Genomic DNA, 17,342 nt, shown 5'->3' with positions numbered 1-17,342 from the left:
CATGAAAACAGCTATATATATACTCGTAATTGGAAAAATATGCGTTTAGGTTGATAACAACAAGCATTTATTGCATGTTTTAGAGAAACTTTTGCTTGAATACACAGTTTTCATCATTTTTGAAGGTTTTATTAACAGGGGTCCACTTTTGGAAAAGTTTGGATTTTCGTTGTCCTATATTGGACCCCCCTAATTTTTGCTCAAAAATTGCATTTCTTCGCTTTATTTTAGTAAAGATCCTTAAACTTACATTACTTCGACTTGCTAAAGTTAAATAATCAGTCGAAAAATGATTGGATGGTTAATTTAATCATAAAATATAAATGCAGTTTTGTTGCGAAAATGCTAGTGGCCATGGCTGATTTCAGATGTCGAACTCAAAACACTTATTTTGGTGAAAAGGACAATTCAATGTCAGTCAACATTGTTCTAAATGATGCTGAATATTCCAAATAAAAGATTTGTAGACAACAACACGCTTAAAATTGTGATTTTATTGAATTTTTCATCAAAAACCCTTCAGAGGGTCCACTATAGGAAAGGGGTCCACTAATGGATAACGTACCCTATTTCCTCGATAAACGGTGTTATGATACAGATACTGTGTCAAAACTGTTGTGAGAGAAATTCGAAGAAAGAGAGAAAATTGGCTGACAGTCGCCACCGGCGCTGTTGCATCAGAATTTCAATCGCCAAATTTATGCTTGTGTATTCGAGAAAAAGCAGATTTGGGAGAACATATATCATTCAGAATATTTCATCAAATCTTAGCACCGTTGTGTTGATAATGTTTGTTCAGAAACCCTCAACCAAACTCCGACTTATATTTCGCCTACAATTTTTGCAATAAATTTAGCCACATTTTTTCGAATTTATGTATGTTTTAGAATGTGTTTGAATTATAATTAACTTGGTTCAAAAATGCTGACACCCTTTTATTTTTTGTTTCCTATTTTTGTTCTAGTGTTGGCCAAGACGAACACAAAAAAATACCATGTAATGTCTGTAAATAAAGCAAAATTATATAAAATTCCACGAAAAAGTACTTACCGTATCTTTGATAGAGCTGTTCTCTCGGCTTTCTATTGTAGGTGTAGTGTTTCGCGGAGCAGTGAATTCAGATCGAGAGTGACAAAATTATTTTTTTTTCGTTTTATTTACAGGTATATTGCTTTTAAATATTGATCAATGTGATTCAATGTAGAAAACGTTTAATTATATAGACCTATATATTTCTGGTTAAATTGAACCATTTCCCCCCTTCTGGTAGTTATAAATATAGACAAATTTGAATCTTTTGCAACAGGAAGGATCCAATTTGGGGGTAAAATGACAAAAGCGTTTGAGTAATATTGAAAAGGTTTTTTTTTAAGTCAAACTTATAGTTCTTTTTTCAATTTTTTCATAAGTTCATTGATAATTGATATATTGCAAATTTTGTAACAATGTGTAAAGCTTTATGATAATAAGGCTTGAATTTTGTCCAACAAAGCAATGCTTGTGAGCTGTCTTGTGATATGAGCTATCATTTTACAGCAGACGTCACGAGATAGCACACAAGCGACGAAATATCGAACTACAACAACGGCAAAATATTAAGTTTGGGATGTTCTAAATACAAAAAAAAGTTATATTACATGATCATAAATTTAAGTCTTTTAACAAATCTTTTTTTTTACTGCGGCTGATTTTTTCATGCACCATTCCCCGGTTAGCTACACCGGTCTCTCATCAACTGCTCGCTCAACGCTGTTCGAAAAACCCACGTGCTTGAGGTTGGAGAGTCCGTGTTCTCTCACGCTCTTGCGCGCCTTTCTATAAATGCACGCGAACTAGCGCCAAACTGCATTAGTCACAACGATACCGGCAAACCCTTCAAGAGCGTGCACTTTTCTAGCTTGGCCTTGAAAATTTTGCCAGCTGCACTATTGATTTTTTCCATTAATTGTTTCGACAGTGCGTAATTATAAAATGTGTGGAATCTTTTCAATTTTCCTCAAGAACCCCGCCGAAGCTGGAGGTTCGGAACTGTTCCGGTATGGCGGTAGGACGGAGTCGCTGCGGGAGCTGGCCTTCCGGCAGTCGTCCAAGCAGAGACATCGTGGTCCGGATTACACCGGGCTAGTTGTGGATATGGATGCGGGGTTGGTGATGGTTCAGGAGCGGTTGTCGGTGCTGTGCGTCAAGACTGGCAGTCAACCGTTTGTGTCCGAAGATGGGACCGTGCTGCTGACGGCCAACGGAGAGATCTACAACTACCGGCAGATGGCTGAGGCGGTCAACGGTGTGAGGAAAGCTGGGGACGGGGAGTACGTTCCAAGAAGTGATTGTGACGTCATCATTGCGTATTACGAGCAGTTTGGAGCGGAGAAGCTCATGGAGACGATCCGGGGAATGTTTGCGTTTGTGCTGTACGACAAGAAGACTGATCACGTCCTGGTGGCACGGGATCCGATCGGGATCATTCCGTTGTACGAGGGGACGGATGTGGAGGGAAACGTGTGGTTTGCCAGCGAGATGAAGTGCTTGGTGGAGAAGTGTCCAGAGGTCAAAGTGTTCCCGCCAGGGCACATGTACTACGGCAAGCGGTACAAGTTGGAACCCAAGTCGTACTATAAGCCGCAGTGGATGTTTGAGATACCTCGGGCGCAAGCGGATTTAGAACAGTTGAGGGCTGCTTTGGAAGCTGCGGTGGTGTCTCATTTACAGTGTGACGTTCCGATGGGTGCATTGCTGAGTGGAGGTTTGGATTCTAGCTTGATCGCGTCGATCGCTACCAAGGTTATGCGAAAGCGGCATGGACTGGACTACCGGCTGAAGACGTACAGTGTCGGATTGATTGGAGGTCCGGACTTTGAGTACAGCAAAATGGTCTCCGACTACATCGGTAGTGAACACACTGAGGTTCACTTTACGATCGATGAAGGACTCAACTACATCCGCGAGGTGATACAACACGTAGAGACGTACGACATAACTACGGTTAGATGCTCGATCCCGATGCTGCTGCTGTCGAGGTTCATCAAAAGTGAAGGCATCAAGATGATCTTGTCTGGCGAAGGTGCCGACGAGCTGTTTGGTGGATATCTCTATTTTCATCAGGCTCCGAACCCGGAGGAGTTCCACTGGGAAACGGTGAAGCGTGTCAAGAACCTGCACTTCTCGGACTGCTTACGTGCCAACAAGGCTACGGCCGCAGTTGGTCTCGAACTGCGAGTACCCTTCCTCGATACCGACTTTGTCAACCACGCTATGAGCATTCGGCCGGAAGATCGGATGCCTCAGACCAAGGTCAACGGAACCGTTCGTTCAATGGAAAAGTACGTACTTAGGCAGGCCTTCACCAACGACTACCTCCCATCGGAAGTCCTGTGGCGACAAAAGGAGCAGTTCTCCGACGGAGTCGGATACTCGTGGATCGATACCATCACCGAGTACGCAGCGTCCCACGTTAGCGACGAAGACTTCGCCTCCGCATCCGATCGTTACCCCATCAACCCACCCTCGACGAAGGAAGCGTTCTACTATCGGCAGATCTTCGAGGAGCTGTTCCCGCACGACAGCTGTGCCAGCACGGTGACGCGATGGGTTCCCCGCACGGACTGGGGCTGCTCGGCGGATCCATCCGGTCGAAAGCAGACCGTGCACTTGAGGAGAAAGTAAAAGGGTCAGCAGATTGGGTACTTTGTTACTTTGTGTTGGCATTTAGAGTGCAACGTATTGGCACTGATAAGAAAGGTGTGGAGCAGTTTTGATAGGATTCACTGATAGCTGCCCGCACACGTGTTAGACTAATGAACTGTCGCTTACTTTATAGTTTGCAAAAAAAAATTAAAAAATAAATTATTCCGTTCGTTAAACCTTGCTTTGTTTACTGTGCAATGTTAAGCTAATTCATTTCAAATAAAGATGACGCCCAATGCAAAGTTAGCGCAAGCTTGCCTGTAACAGAAAGGAACGCCCACTCAAGAGCGTGTTTACATCTGTATGTTTGAACGACTGGGAACATCCGACGGGAAATGTTTCCATACACGGAGAAAAAAGAGTTCCCAAAATCATGAACAGGCGTTCATGAAAATGGGAACCACGAACAAAGTGTTCAAATCCCATGGTACGATTTCCAAAAACGTACCATGGGATTTGAACACTTTGTTCGTGGTTCCCATTTTCATGAACGCTTGTTCACGTTTTTGGGAACTCTTTTTTCTCCGTGTAAGGAAGATTTTGTGGCAAATGGTGAAGAAGTAGCTAAATATGATATGAGTAATTCACTAGCCATTAAACTTTTTTAATTTTAGTGTGCCTGAATGGAAATCTTGATTACGATTTAATTATTACTGACAGAATTGCTGGGCAAACATGCTGCCCAGAATTACACAAGTGGAATAAAAGTGACTGTTCATACTTCACAAAACCATTTGTTGGCTGTATGCTATTGAAGATTGATTCTTTCTTAAAAAACAATGAGGCATTCCTGTGTTTTCATTACATTGACGATCCTTGCTTCATCGTGCTCTGGTGTAAGTATCAAATCGAAGAAAAAAAATCACATTAAAATCTTACAGCGACTTCCAACTTTTAGTCCATGGAGCAAGTGAAGCAAGCTTGCATGGAACAGGAGGGCGTTTCCCAAGCCGATGCGGATCTTTTCAATAAAATGGATAAGCCAGTAACGCGTCCGCAAAAGTGTTTTTACGCCTGCATGTTTGAACGGTTCGGAACGTCCGATGGGCACCGCTTCGATACGGAAGTTTTCTTGGAGAATAGTGAAAAACTGGCTCAAAATGATCAAAAAATGCTGAACGCGGCGCGGGAAATGGCGGAACGATGCGATGGGGTGGAGAACGAGGATCGCTGCGAGTTGGCGGCGGACATTTTGAACTGTCTTAGGGGTGATTAGCAAAAAGGGCTCCTTTGTGGTCCAATGTCAGGGGGTTGACTGTACGCAATAAACAACTTGCAACAAACACTCTTTCATTACTTTTTGAGATTTTCCCACAAGTTATCGACAAGCTGTCTAGCTGCTCACCTGAGCTATATTTGAGCTAGCGTTAATATAAATATAAGGATTTAGAGCTATCACTGCTAGCACTCTGTCCTATAATCCGAAATAAGTTTATCACATATAAAAACCGAACTGTGCGGGATTCATCCCTTTTTGTTGAAAAGCACACAGTACATATGTACTTACAAGTGCTGCGCAAAATCAAACTTTTTTCAGTAAAATCGCTGTATCTCGCCAATAGTTCATTTTAGTTTGAGGTCTACATTGATTATTATGTAAAATTGTCCAGAAAACACGATGGTGATAAAATAAAACAAATAAAAATATAAGGAATTGGTCAAAACTGAATTTTAATACTTAAAACGTTAAAATATAATATTAGTGGGCCCTTAAGTTGAAATTTTATTTTTTTTGCGAATTCCTTGGACAATTTTCTATATAATGTAACCTGTAGAAAGTCTTTTGCTCAAATAGTTACAAAGTTATGATTAAAAGAAAAAAAGTTGCTTAGAAAATCCTCCAAAAAGAGAGCGGTGCCAAAAATAGAGGGACGGTCCAATCGGCACCAAACTTGGGATTTCTGTTAACTATCGATGGATCGAATCGATCGGTGGAGATCGAGTCTAAAAGCGTACTCAGTTGACATAGAATGACCCATATATCAAAAGTTGCGCAAAAATCTGGCCTACACGCCACAGATGTTGATTATAATCATATTAGTGGCGAATATGCCTCTAAAAGTGACATATGAGTAATTCTCTGCCAAAACCGGAAATGGATTTTATTTGTATTTTTTTTATTTGGCTCAAACTTTGTGGGGGCCTTCCCTAAGACCAAAGAAGCTATTTTGTATCATTGGTTCACCCATACAGGTCTCCATACAATTTAGGCTCTTGTTCATATAAAAATAGTACGTAAATATTCAAAAATTTATGCAAAAAAAAAAAATTGACGTGATTTTTAAATGTAAAATTGAATTTGTAATTGAAAAGTACTTTACAATTTTTTTGATAAAAAGCTCCGTTTTCAAGATAAAGCCACCGAAAGTTTAAGTTTAGCGAAATATTTGAATTTTATCGATTTTTATTAAAAGTGACCATTTCCAATTTTTTTTTAAAGTTCAGAAAATTTTTTCTATAAAATTGTTCAGGAGACATTGAAGATTGGACCCCTGGTTACTGAGATACAACGGCTTAAAGAAAAATAATCACGAAAATTGAAGTTTACTAAAGCTAAGAACAAGATTGTCCGTTCGACGCAGTGGTGAACGCAGAACGCTGTGCCAGTTCGATTTTTCCATCAACTGTCAGTCGAACAATCTGCAGGGGTTGCTTTGTTCAATGGTCGATGACTGGCAGGCTATGATGACAGGCGCAAAATTTTGCGTTTGCGTTCAGGCCTGACGGACAATCTTGTTCTTACCTTAAGTCTAACCCAAACAACCCACCATTTTCTAATGTGGATATCTCAGCAACCCGGGCAGACGGTAATAACAAAATTCATGCCATTTCAATAACAAATAACTGTTAAAATAACAAAAAAGTGTTATGGATTCTTCTTGAAAAATTCATTTTTACATTAGGGTTCAATAACAGATTAGGTTATCATAACAAAATTTGTTATGCGTCTGATATTGGTTGAAAGCCAAAACAACTTCGGAATAACATTTTTTGTTATGGAAGAATACTTCCAACTGTTATAGACGAATCCAGTTTGAAATGGCCGCTAGGTGGCCAATGATGTTAGAAATGACAGCTTCCATGTATTTGAATATGGGAGCTCAGGAAAACTCAATTTTTATGCAATAAAATGATTATTCATGATAAAAAAATTGATTGATTAGGTGCACAAAATGTGTCTAGAATATTATTAAAATAAAAACTGTTCGAAAAATTTGCTGTTGAGATAAGTACACCATTCGATTCAGTAGGAATTTTGGGCACCAAAAATATATAGTTTTCATATGTGAAGTATTTTATTTTAAAAGAAAATTAACAAAAGTATGAAAATCGAGACATTTAGTATGGGAGCTGTCAAATCTCTCACCAGCAAAAACAGCGTTGAGCTTTCGCTGGGTTTGTCTATTGGGATGATCGGATTAGTTGTAAAATAACAAAAAATAATAATAAAGATTTGTTCGAAGAATAACTTAAAATGTTATTAGTCAGTTATTACAATAACAATCTAATAACAAAAAAATCATAACGACGAATAACAAATCTTGTTATAAATAACATAAAATGTTATGGGACTAGTAATTTCAAATATCAAAAAATGTTATTCCCAAGTTATTTCCGTCTGCTCGGGAACTAATGTTCCAATTTTCAATGTTAAAACATGAAACATTCGTGAAATTTTCCGATCTTTTCGGAAAAAAAAATCAAAAATCCGTTCGCTTGATACAGAGTTTTAGATATTTTGAAATAATTTTTGTACAAACCACTGCCAAAATTGTTTGATGACTTGTACGGACGAACAAATGATGCAAAATGTCTTCTTTGGTCATAGAAAAAGTACACACAAAGTTTCATCGGAAAAAAATACGAAAAATAAATGTTCAATAAAAAAGAAAAAGAGTTGCTTTAGCATTTCTCGAGATATTTTGGAAAAATGATATCAATTTGCTTTATTTTAAAGTTTTTTTTTTCTCTTTATGTCGTAAGATTCACTTTGCTGTTTTAATCATTTTTTTTATCTTGACCCGGACTCTTGTGTTAGGTGATTCTTAAATGTGAATTATTAAAAATTCAATGGATTTCAATACTGAACTACTTCAAATGAAATTGTGGTTAAAATAGGCGTATTTCCCCTAATGGTGCAAATATTCAACCAAACAACACGATTCAAACCACGTGAGAAAATACTACGAATCGAAAACAAACAACTAATTTAATGTTTAAAAAATGACTGTTGATGTACTATTTGTCTAAATAAGATGATCCATTCCACGGTTTTAAACACGTGAAGATAGCTTATTGCAGCATTACACGGAGAAAAAAGAGTTTCTAAAATCGGGAACAAGCGTTCATGAAAATTGGAACCACGAACAAAGTGTTCAAATTTTATGGTACGTTTTTCAAAATCGTACCATGGGATTTGAACACTTTGTTCGAGGTTCCCATTTTCATGAACGCTTGTTCACGATTTTGGGAACTCTTTTTTCTCCGTGTACAAACATGTTTTTTTTCCAATTGTTGATTTATCAAATGGGGGTTTCGTTTGAGACGCCTAACCAATTTGGATTGAAATGAATAAATATCATTGTTTCGCTGTAGACCATTCACTTGCTTTAGTCTTTCGAAATTTGACGGATATCAAATTTGAAATGAACTACCAGTCTATTTTCATAATGTTGACAGCTTTATCATGGACCAATTCTCAGGTATGCTGTTATTAAAAAATATCTTTCAGTTAATTTCAACCATTTTCTTTCCTAAAAGTCACGTGAGGAGTCACGTCGAAAATGCATGGACCAGGAGGGAGCAACGCAAGAAGATGCCGATGCAGTGTTGAAACATCTGAAATCTCCAGAGTCACGTGCGCAAAAATGTTTTCTCGCCTGTATCTTCGAGCACGGCAGAACCTCCGACGGAAAGCGGTTTGTTACGGAAGTGTTCCTGGAAAATGGCGAAAAATTTGCCGGAAACGACCAAAAACGATTAGACTCTGTGCGAGAGGCGGCCGAGAGATGCGATGGCGTTGAGAACGACGATCGTTGCGAGTTGGCAGCCGACATCGTGGCTTGTCTGAAAGATAGTTGATGCTGTAGAACTGCTAAACTGTAACTGTAATCTACCTTAGACCTATAGGAATACCTCAATATATTAATTTATTACTCAAAACATAAAATTTGTGAATTTATGAAAGAAATAAAACAATATCCATTCACGAGTTCAACAACGTGGATGTCGAATGCTATGTTATTAGTTGATAGATCATTTGAGAATAATTTAGGTTCGAAGTGAATGAATATCGTGGTTTTCAAACAGAGCGATCATTTCAGCGATGAACCGTCGTTGGGTTTTTATAATTGAGACTATTTTTGCTTGGGTAAATTCTCAGGTTCGTTTGTAAAGTGTTGAAATAAAAGGCAGAGCGATGCGATGGCATTGAGAATGATGATCGTTGCGAGTTGGCTGCTGAAATTGTGGGCTGTCTGAAGTTAGTTAGTTAGTTGAGGATCTGCATATGTGGGAAATACTAGAATATCCATGAAATTTTATGAAATTTTTTGTAACTGTATGTGTTTTAAGATTTTTATTTTAATTTTAGTGGATTTGGTTTGATTTATCTTTTTTTGTTTATTTATCTTGTTTCTATTTTATCTTTTTTTCTTCTTGCACTCATCAAGTTTGTTCTTTTGATAGTAGTTTTATTATTATTTGCTATTTGGTGGTTATCGGTCACTTTTTGAATTGATCGAGAGGTGTGGTCGGTATGTTGAGGTTTCGGTTACAGTGACGGAACCACCAACAAACATTTATTGCTCTACACCCAAACGGCGGTCGCATGATTTTGATGCATGGCGGCATGAAAGTATATCAGAATCTGCATGAAAACTGTCCTCATGCATTTTTTGCGATATAGGGGTATGACATTTTTGCCCGTTACCGACAATTATCGACATTACCGACGGCTTTTTGGTTGTATTTCACAAAAAAAAAACCCTTATCAGAACGAGGATTGAACCACCAACTTCTTGGTTATTGCTCCGACACGCTACCACCTCGCCATGGACGCTTGATGAAAAGTATGTGAAAGAGCACCAACATATGCTTCTTTTTGGAGTGTTGCTCGGGGACGGGCCAGCGTTATATGTGTTGGTGAGAACTGCAGATCGCTGAAATGTTTACACGCGGGCAAAAATGATCTCACCAATTCTACCTCCCCAGTTGCAACACTTTGATGTGCCACTTCAACATTAGCCAAATAGTGTAATTTTCACCTTTCACATCCTCTCACTTCATAATTAACAACACAAACTCAACAAATCGACTGCTCTTGTTCGAATCCTGACTTCAAATGACAGACGTAAACAAACCCAAGTTTATCTTTTAAATATTCAACCAAATGTAAATTATGTTCAACCAACAAAATTTTTGATTTTCCTAAAACCAAAGCTAACAGTCGAGCACGTTCATTCGAGTTCGGGAAATCTGTTAGCTTTTTGCCTTTAGCATTTTCAACAAACAGGTTATTAAATTAATACTAAATTTTGATTAATTTAACTGAAAATTGGCAGTGACAAGTACGTGTTTGTTAAAATTTACGAAAGTAAAATCAACAATTTTAATTGTTAAAATTTTTGGGCACGGTCTCTCCGTGCGTCGGAAGGAGATTATCATCCCCTGAGGACACCGTGAGTGATTTTGCTTGTTCGCGTTCAACCACCCCCTTTTAGCCCTTCATACGGCAGTAATTTGAAGATGCTCCCTTTAAGTCTGAGCCACTGTAATTCTAGGCAACCGCTACATAGGTCATCCTTGAAGCCGTGTTGGTTATCACATCACATCACATTTGGAACAAAAATTACTTCAATTCCTCCAAGAAATCGGCACAACATCTCCCGGAAATTCCCATAATTTACGTGGGAGTTTGATTTGTTTTGAATCTTTGGTACTAAATTAAAAAAAAACAATGTTCAAACTAAATGATTTAATTCAGTTACCGTAAACCGGGGTGACTTTGATAGGATTTCAATTTGTTTTTAGAATATTTTCCAACAGGTAAGGTTTTTCTCAAGATTATTTTTTTAAAACATGTACTGGGGTAGGCCACACAAAGTCCATGCACTATTTTGGAAAAAAAGTTTTTTCAATAGTGTTTAGAAAAATAGTTTCGTTAAAAATTAATGGTTTTAATTCCGGGGTGACTTTGATAGTCATAGTTTTTCTTGTTAAAATCATATTTAAGATGTTCAAACTTTATTTGTACGTTAAATGTACCATCACTAAAGTAGCTGATATAGTTTGTAAAAAAAAATCAATGTTTATATTAAGTTAACTAAGTTTATAAGCTTTTTAACAAAATACATATAAATTTTAGGTAAAATTGTTAAGAAGTCGGGATTTTGCCTGAAATTTGTTAAAAATAGTTTTGTTTATAAAATTATCGATTTATATTGCATTTTAAACTGAATTCGAAGCACGAATCACAAGTTTTCATATTTTACATGAAATTTGTTCAACTGAATTTGCCTATAAATTTGGAGATTTTTTTTAATTGTGTTTCAAAAACACATATTATTTATTATTTACAAACTTATTTAACCTTCTCCTAGTGGAAAATTGTCCAAAGAATCCGAAAATGCATTCCGTTTTCGATTAAAAATCATGTTCATTGAGAAAATCATGACACTTTGAGAAGTTTAAAATAATGCCTTTCATCCACATTTTCTTAACTATAGTTAACTAACTTTATAAACTTTTCAAAAATTTATGAAAAGTTCTTCATGAGGTACTTTGAACACTTCTCTACCACGGTCAGTATGTTTCTGAACCATTTCTTACGTATTTTAATTGTACTCTTCATTTTGCGGAAAAATCGCAAACCTATCAAAGTCACCCCGGCTATCAAAGTCACCCCGTTTTACGGTATATGAACTGTGCTTTTTGAACTGATCAGCTCTGCTGAAAATTTCATCTTATGGTTTATATGAGATAATTTCTATGTGGGACCATCCACGTGGACCACATGGACACTTTTTTGTGAATCTGTTACCCCCCCCCCCCCCTTCGTGGACAATCGTCCATACAAAAAAAAATTGTATGGATCTTGGACAATCGCCCCCCCCCCCCCAAAAGTCCACGTGGTTTATGGATGGTCCCTGTCCAATGCATTCCAAACTGGAATTTTCTTTTGCTTATTTGTTGGCTAACATAACGATGTCTCTGTGCTAACTAGATAGGAAAATCAGTAAACTTAGCACAAGAGAGCACAGAGGCATCGATAAATCACGATATAATGGAATGAAAATTATATTTTTGATGTGTTTCAAAAATAGTATTAAAATATTAAAAAAAAACTTGTGAACCCCAAATGAGTTCCAAGGATACAATAATGTTTCAAAAACCCGGTCCATATAAGATATTTCATGAATTTTTTTTTATTTGGGCTGATTCTCTTTTTTGAAAATTGATGATTTTTTTTATAATACACTTAAACCCCGATAGTTTGACACCATCTGTTGTCAAACGAACGGGGTCACGTTTTAGTTTGACACCCCTTTTACACGGAGTTCACGTTCACACACACTACCAAACCTTTGTTTTGGTAGTGTGCGTGAGCGCCGTGTAAAAAGTGACAGTTCGTCACTTTTTAGTTTGACTTTGACCAACCAACGGGGTACAAACTAAAAAAGTGTCAAACGAAAAAGTGACCAACCACCGGGGGTTGAGTGTAGTCTTATACCGTCAATAGGGGTGGCAGTGTATTTCGCAAAGTTGTTAATTTTAATTGATGGAACATTTAAAAACAAATGAACATGTCATTAAAATTCACGGCTACATATTTAAAAATGATGACTGACCTGATGTTCTAACGACATGAATCCACATTCCACAGTCTTATCTAAATAACTATAATTACTGTTATTGGTGGAACTGAACTGAAATAATGTATGTATTAGTTGTTTACTTTAGCTCAGAACATGTCATCATTTGAAAGAATCATTCTATTCGTCAGTTTCTCAGAATTAAGTTGTTTGCAGTATTGCTTGACTCTAAATGAAAAACATAAGTTTTTATCTAATTATGATGATATTCGCTTCGGCATATTCCACGGTAGGTTTAAACAATATAGCTTAATGCCAAATCTACCAACTAAAACTCTCATTAAGTCCGAGGAGAACGCGTTTCAAGCCTGCATCGAAAAGGAAGGAGCATCCAAAGTGGATGCTGATGTCGTTAGAAAGTTGAACGTACCGCAAACGTACATCCAAAAATGCCTGTACGCGTGCATGTTCGAGCAATCTGGAACTTCGGACGGGCAGCAGTTCGATAAGGAAACGTTCTTGGCCAATGCTGGGAAAATGGCTAACGTTGATCAGAAGGCGGTTCAGAGAATGGCGGACCGATGCGATGGCGTTGAAAATGACGATCGTTGTGAGTTGGCCGCTGACATAGTGGCGTGTCTCAGTGGGCGGAAGCGGAGTTGAAAAAAGAAGTGGCAGATTTTAATTTAATTTACTAGAAGTTTGTGAGTAGGGTAGGGTAGTCATCAATGAGACACTTTTGGTTTTCAACTTTCAACGATTTTTCTATTTTTTTCCTCAGCATATTTTAATGAGCTTTTTGTTGCATTTTCATTCTTTCCATGTGTTCTAACATTGACCAAAATATGAGATCGATCCGACGTCTACAGCCAGAGTTATTCAACTGTCTCATTGTAGACGTACTTGGCAGGAACAATGAGACAGCTGGGGAACAATGAGACACTCTACAAAAATCAATACTTTTCTAGTAAAACACCATTCTTTTGTTTTGTTCCATTGCAGGTGACTTGCCTTGAACATTTTAAAGCAATTTTGCCAACATGAAACTTTAATTAACAAAAGTTATACTAAAAAGGATTGAAATTTTGTAAAATCCATATATTTATACCAAATAACATTGTATGTTTGGTTAAATGAAGTTAAAACTCTATAGATATGGCAAAAATCACTTTCAGTTCATGTTTTGAAAGATTTGCATAAATTTTGAAAAGTTTAATGAAGAAAAATCGAAGTGTCTCATTGTTACCCATGGGCTGAAATGAGTGGGGAACAATGAGACAGTCTCGGATTCTGGGTATATTCTAAATTTTGGCCAAACCTAATGAAAGGACACTGTAGCTCAACTCAATCTCTGTAGAACGTCGAAAGAAATTTGAAGAAATATTCGTTTTGGTGTAAATGGCAGCCTACGAGCGAAAAAGTATTTTTTGTCAATAATTTACTTCTACATCCCAGAATCAAACATTTATGAATAACTTTTCAAGGGAGCGTCCATAACCAAAGCCACTATTATGGCAGACGTGTATCCAGTAGACACACCTTTCCCCCAAATATGAGCCTTATTGGTTGAAACTACGACTTGTGACAGCCATTTTATCATTGTTCCCCGTGTCTCATTGATGACTACTCTACCCTACTACACAATGTTTGTAATGTCAGCGCAGTATCCGAATTTATGTACCAATATGTTATTAATGGTCTTACAACATTTTTTCCAGCATAAAAATTTTCCTTGTAGTTATGGTGAAAGTTGAACTCATCTAAATCGGATATTTGGTACCGTAAACTGGGGTGACTTTGATAGCCCGGGGTGATTTTGATAGGTTTTTAAAATGCCTGTCAAATTAATATCTAAACATTTTTGAGAATTTTGAATATGTAAGCATTATGGGATAGCTTATTATCGAACATATATGCAAAAATGTGACTGTTGGATTGGATGTATCAAAATTAGTGGCCAAATCAAATTTCTATCAATTTCACCCCGGGCTATCAAAGTCACCCCAGTTTACGGTAGTCCTTATTGAGTGCCCTTTCCGATTTGATGTACTCTCAAAGGCTGCTTTGGATAGCCTAGTTGCTTTGCATGAGCTAGATCTAGCTCTAGTTTCGGGTACGTTCTTATTTTTTTTTGTTAAAATCTCCCTACATTGCTGAATTCTTTTTTGCTCTTAATTTTGGAGTATTTCTTCTAGAATCCAGAATGCGATGGGTTTTTTATATACAGTACAGGTTAAATTGTTTTGATATGTTTACCATAAAACCAACATTACAATTATTGATTTATTCTTTATTAGGTCAATTATCAAAAGATATTTTACAAACAGTACTTTAAAAAAAGTTATGTTGAAAAATAATATCCATAAAGAGTGTGCAAACTTTTTACGAAAAAAAAAGCAAGACTGTTACCAAATCAAAATCAAATTCAAATTATTCGCTCTACAGCATTGCCTTGGCGTTCTCGATTGCGAGATTCCTACTCGAAACTAGGTGTCCGAAGGATTGATTGTTGAGGCAATTGCAAACCTCTTTTTACACCTTAGCTTCCATCCACCCCGGGATTCGAACTGACGACCTTTGGATTGTTAGTCCAACTGCCTACCAGCGAATCCACCGAGGCAGGACCCAGGGAGACGACTCCTACACCTGGACTGAGCTAACGACCTAACTCTTTAGGTTAGACCGGGACCAACATTTACTTCCCTGTCCGACGGAAGGCGTGATCAGACAAATCTCGTCTCAAAATTTGCCACCGGAACCTTCTGGGATCAAACCCAGGCCGACTGGGTGAGAGGCAACCACGCTTACCCCTACACCACGGTCCCGGCTCTGTTACCAACAGGTTTAAATAATGTCTTAATAAAATGGTGTCTTTTCAAAATGGATTATTATCATACATTAAATAAATTTGAAATTGGGGTTGGTTTTGTTAGTTCAATAAAATGTATAAATTAAGTTCGAAAAAATTTTATAAAAAAATAATCATTTAACCACCTACAATTTTTTTAATTATATTTTTTCTAATTTTATTTTTATTATTGAAAATTACTAGAATTACGATTATCCATTACTAGATTACGATTATCCAACTTGAAATATTTCCAACGCCTTAGGATAATAGTCAGGACTGCCCAAAGTTGCCCAAAATGACCTTCTAAACAATTGAACAATTGAAAAAATCTTAAAAGAATTTGGGAATCAAAGCGTTAATTCATTTTTTTGAAAATATTCGAAGAAGGCACTCAATATAGCAAATGTCAATGTTTCTAAAGGCGTAGTGTACATTGTTATTGTTTTTTTTTTCTGAATTTTTCGATTCTAACTGTGGCGTAAACATGGATGACCCAAGCTCAGCAGGAAATAATTTAATATTGAGAATCTCCTGTCTGTGATGACATGTATCAAGTTCATTATTAAATAGATGAATCTGGATAACTTGAATTACTGTTATTGAAGAAAAGTGTCTAAAATCATTTACTTGCTCAATAACATATCGTCGCTGTCGTGCTAACTTGTCGCGTCGCTTTTGGACGTTCCGAGAAAAACGCGTTTTAACGTTTGGCCTTGAATAAACAAAAACAAGACCACGCAATGCAAACAAAAACAAACACGTTTTGTTTTGTTATGATTACAAATTTTCACGGTAGTCGTACATGTGTCAAACGCGTTCTGACCTGAAATTCCTTTGCCCTTTGTCGCACTTACATCATTGTTCAGGGTGTGTCAAGATAGCACGACAAGATTGAAACTTTTTTCGTATGAAAAATGACAAAAATGCACGGATTTTTTCCGGTTTTATTGAACATTTCAGGATTCAAATCGAATTTTGCGGGTATGTGAAGCACTAAATGTGAGGCATTCTGAGCTGCACAAAATGGCGTTCTTAACCAAATTTGGCCTAAAATACACGTGCGACAAGTTACCACGACAGCGAGGATATATGTGTTTGCAATAACATCACATATCACAAGTATTGCATTAGAGTAGCTGTCACTGTTGACATATTTTTTTTTGTTGGACTAACAATGAATATTCTCTCGGCTTGCATAATATTCACGATTTTTGCTTCAGCATATTCAATGGTGAGTTCGCTAAAACTATGTTCAAACTGATCCTGATCCATTCTCTCCCTCTAGTCCGACGATGAAGCGTTCCATGCCTGTATCGATCAGGAGGGGCCATCCAAAGAGGACGTCAAAGTCATAACAAAATTTGAAACACCGAAGACACGCACTCAAAATTGTTTCTACGCATGTTTATTCGAGCAAACGGGAACTTCGAACGGGCACCGATTTGACAAGGAGCGATTTATGAAACGGGCGAAAGAAGTTGCTGGCAACGATCAGCGAAAGTTAAGGGGTTTTCAAGCAGTGGCTGAAAAGTGTGACGGCGTAGAAAATGTAGACCGTTGCAACCTGGCAGCAGACATTTTAGCTTGCTTTAAGGGCTTATTAGGTTAGGAGACAAGTGGAAATTTGGACCAACCTATGTAAGGCTGACGTTTAACTGACCCCTTCATACGTTGGTTCCAGGTTTACAATAGAAAAAAGAGGTTAATATTAAACTGCTCGTCATTTACCGTTTCTTTTTTAACATTTCAACATTGAATGGAAAAACTCCTTCGATTTACGATTATGCATGCTATATTAAGTTATTTATCTTATTCCATAAACATTAGCAAAGAAAAAAACTATACATTCAAATAACATTAAATACAAAGTACTCTGGCGTTTACACCACATTGCTCCCGTTGACGTCACTAAGAGCGGTGCTCCTGTTGATGTTTTCATCTTTAACGGCACAAATACACGCAAGTTCCATCGCCGGAAAATTCACACGAAAAAC

The 17,342-nt window shown here is 37.4% G+C and overlaps 3 protein-coding genes across 3 annotated transcripts; all 3 read left to right on the top strand.

Moving 5' to 3' along the window:
• Positions 1 to 1,843: 1,843 nt before the first annotated feature.
• Positions 1,844 to 3,860, top strand: LOC120419084 (probable asparagine synthetase [glutamine-hydrolyzing]). The gene has a single exon (XM_039581667.2). It carries the CDS (start codon positions 1,972 to 1,974, stop codon positions 3,661 to 3,663), a length of 1,692 nt encoding a protein of 563 aa, XP_039437601.1. The 5' UTR covers positions 1,844 to 1,971; the 3' UTR covers positions 3,664 to 3,860.
• A 330-nt stretch (positions 3,861 to 4,190) lies between these two features.
• On the top strand, positions 4,191 to 4,962 carry LOC120419086 (general odorant-binding protein 56a-like). Its single transcript, XM_039581671.2, has 2 exons — positions 4,191 to 4,520; positions 4,583 to 4,962. Exons 1-2 carry the CDS (start codon positions 4,464 to 4,466, stop codon positions 4,898 to 4,900), a joined length of 375 nt encoding a protein of 124 aa, XP_039437605.1. The 5' UTR covers positions 4,191 to 4,463; the 3' UTR covers positions 4,901 to 4,962.
• A 7,472-nt stretch (positions 4,963 to 12,434) lies between these two features.
• LOC120419117 (uncharacterized) lies at positions 12,435 to 15,357 on the top strand. Its single transcript, XM_052710496.1, has 2 exons — positions 12,435 to 12,786; positions 12,843 to 15,357. The coding sequence occupies exons 1-2, from the start codon at positions 12,730 to 12,732 to the stop codon at positions 13,158 to 13,160; spliced, it is 375 nt and encodes a 124-aa protein (XP_052566456.1). The 5' UTR covers positions 12,435 to 12,729; the 3' UTR covers positions 13,161 to 15,357.
• The last annotated feature ends 1,985 nt before the right edge of the window (positions 15,358 to 17,342 follow it).

This window comes from Culex pipiens, chromosome 3 (genome assembly GCF_016801865.2).
Source record: "Culex pipiens pallens isolate TS chromosome 3, TS_CPP_V2, whole genome shotgun sequence".
NCBI lineage: Eukaryota > Metazoa > Arthropoda > Insecta > Diptera > Culicidae > Culex > Culex pipiens.
This window is presented reverse-complemented; position numbering and strand designations above follow the sequence as displayed.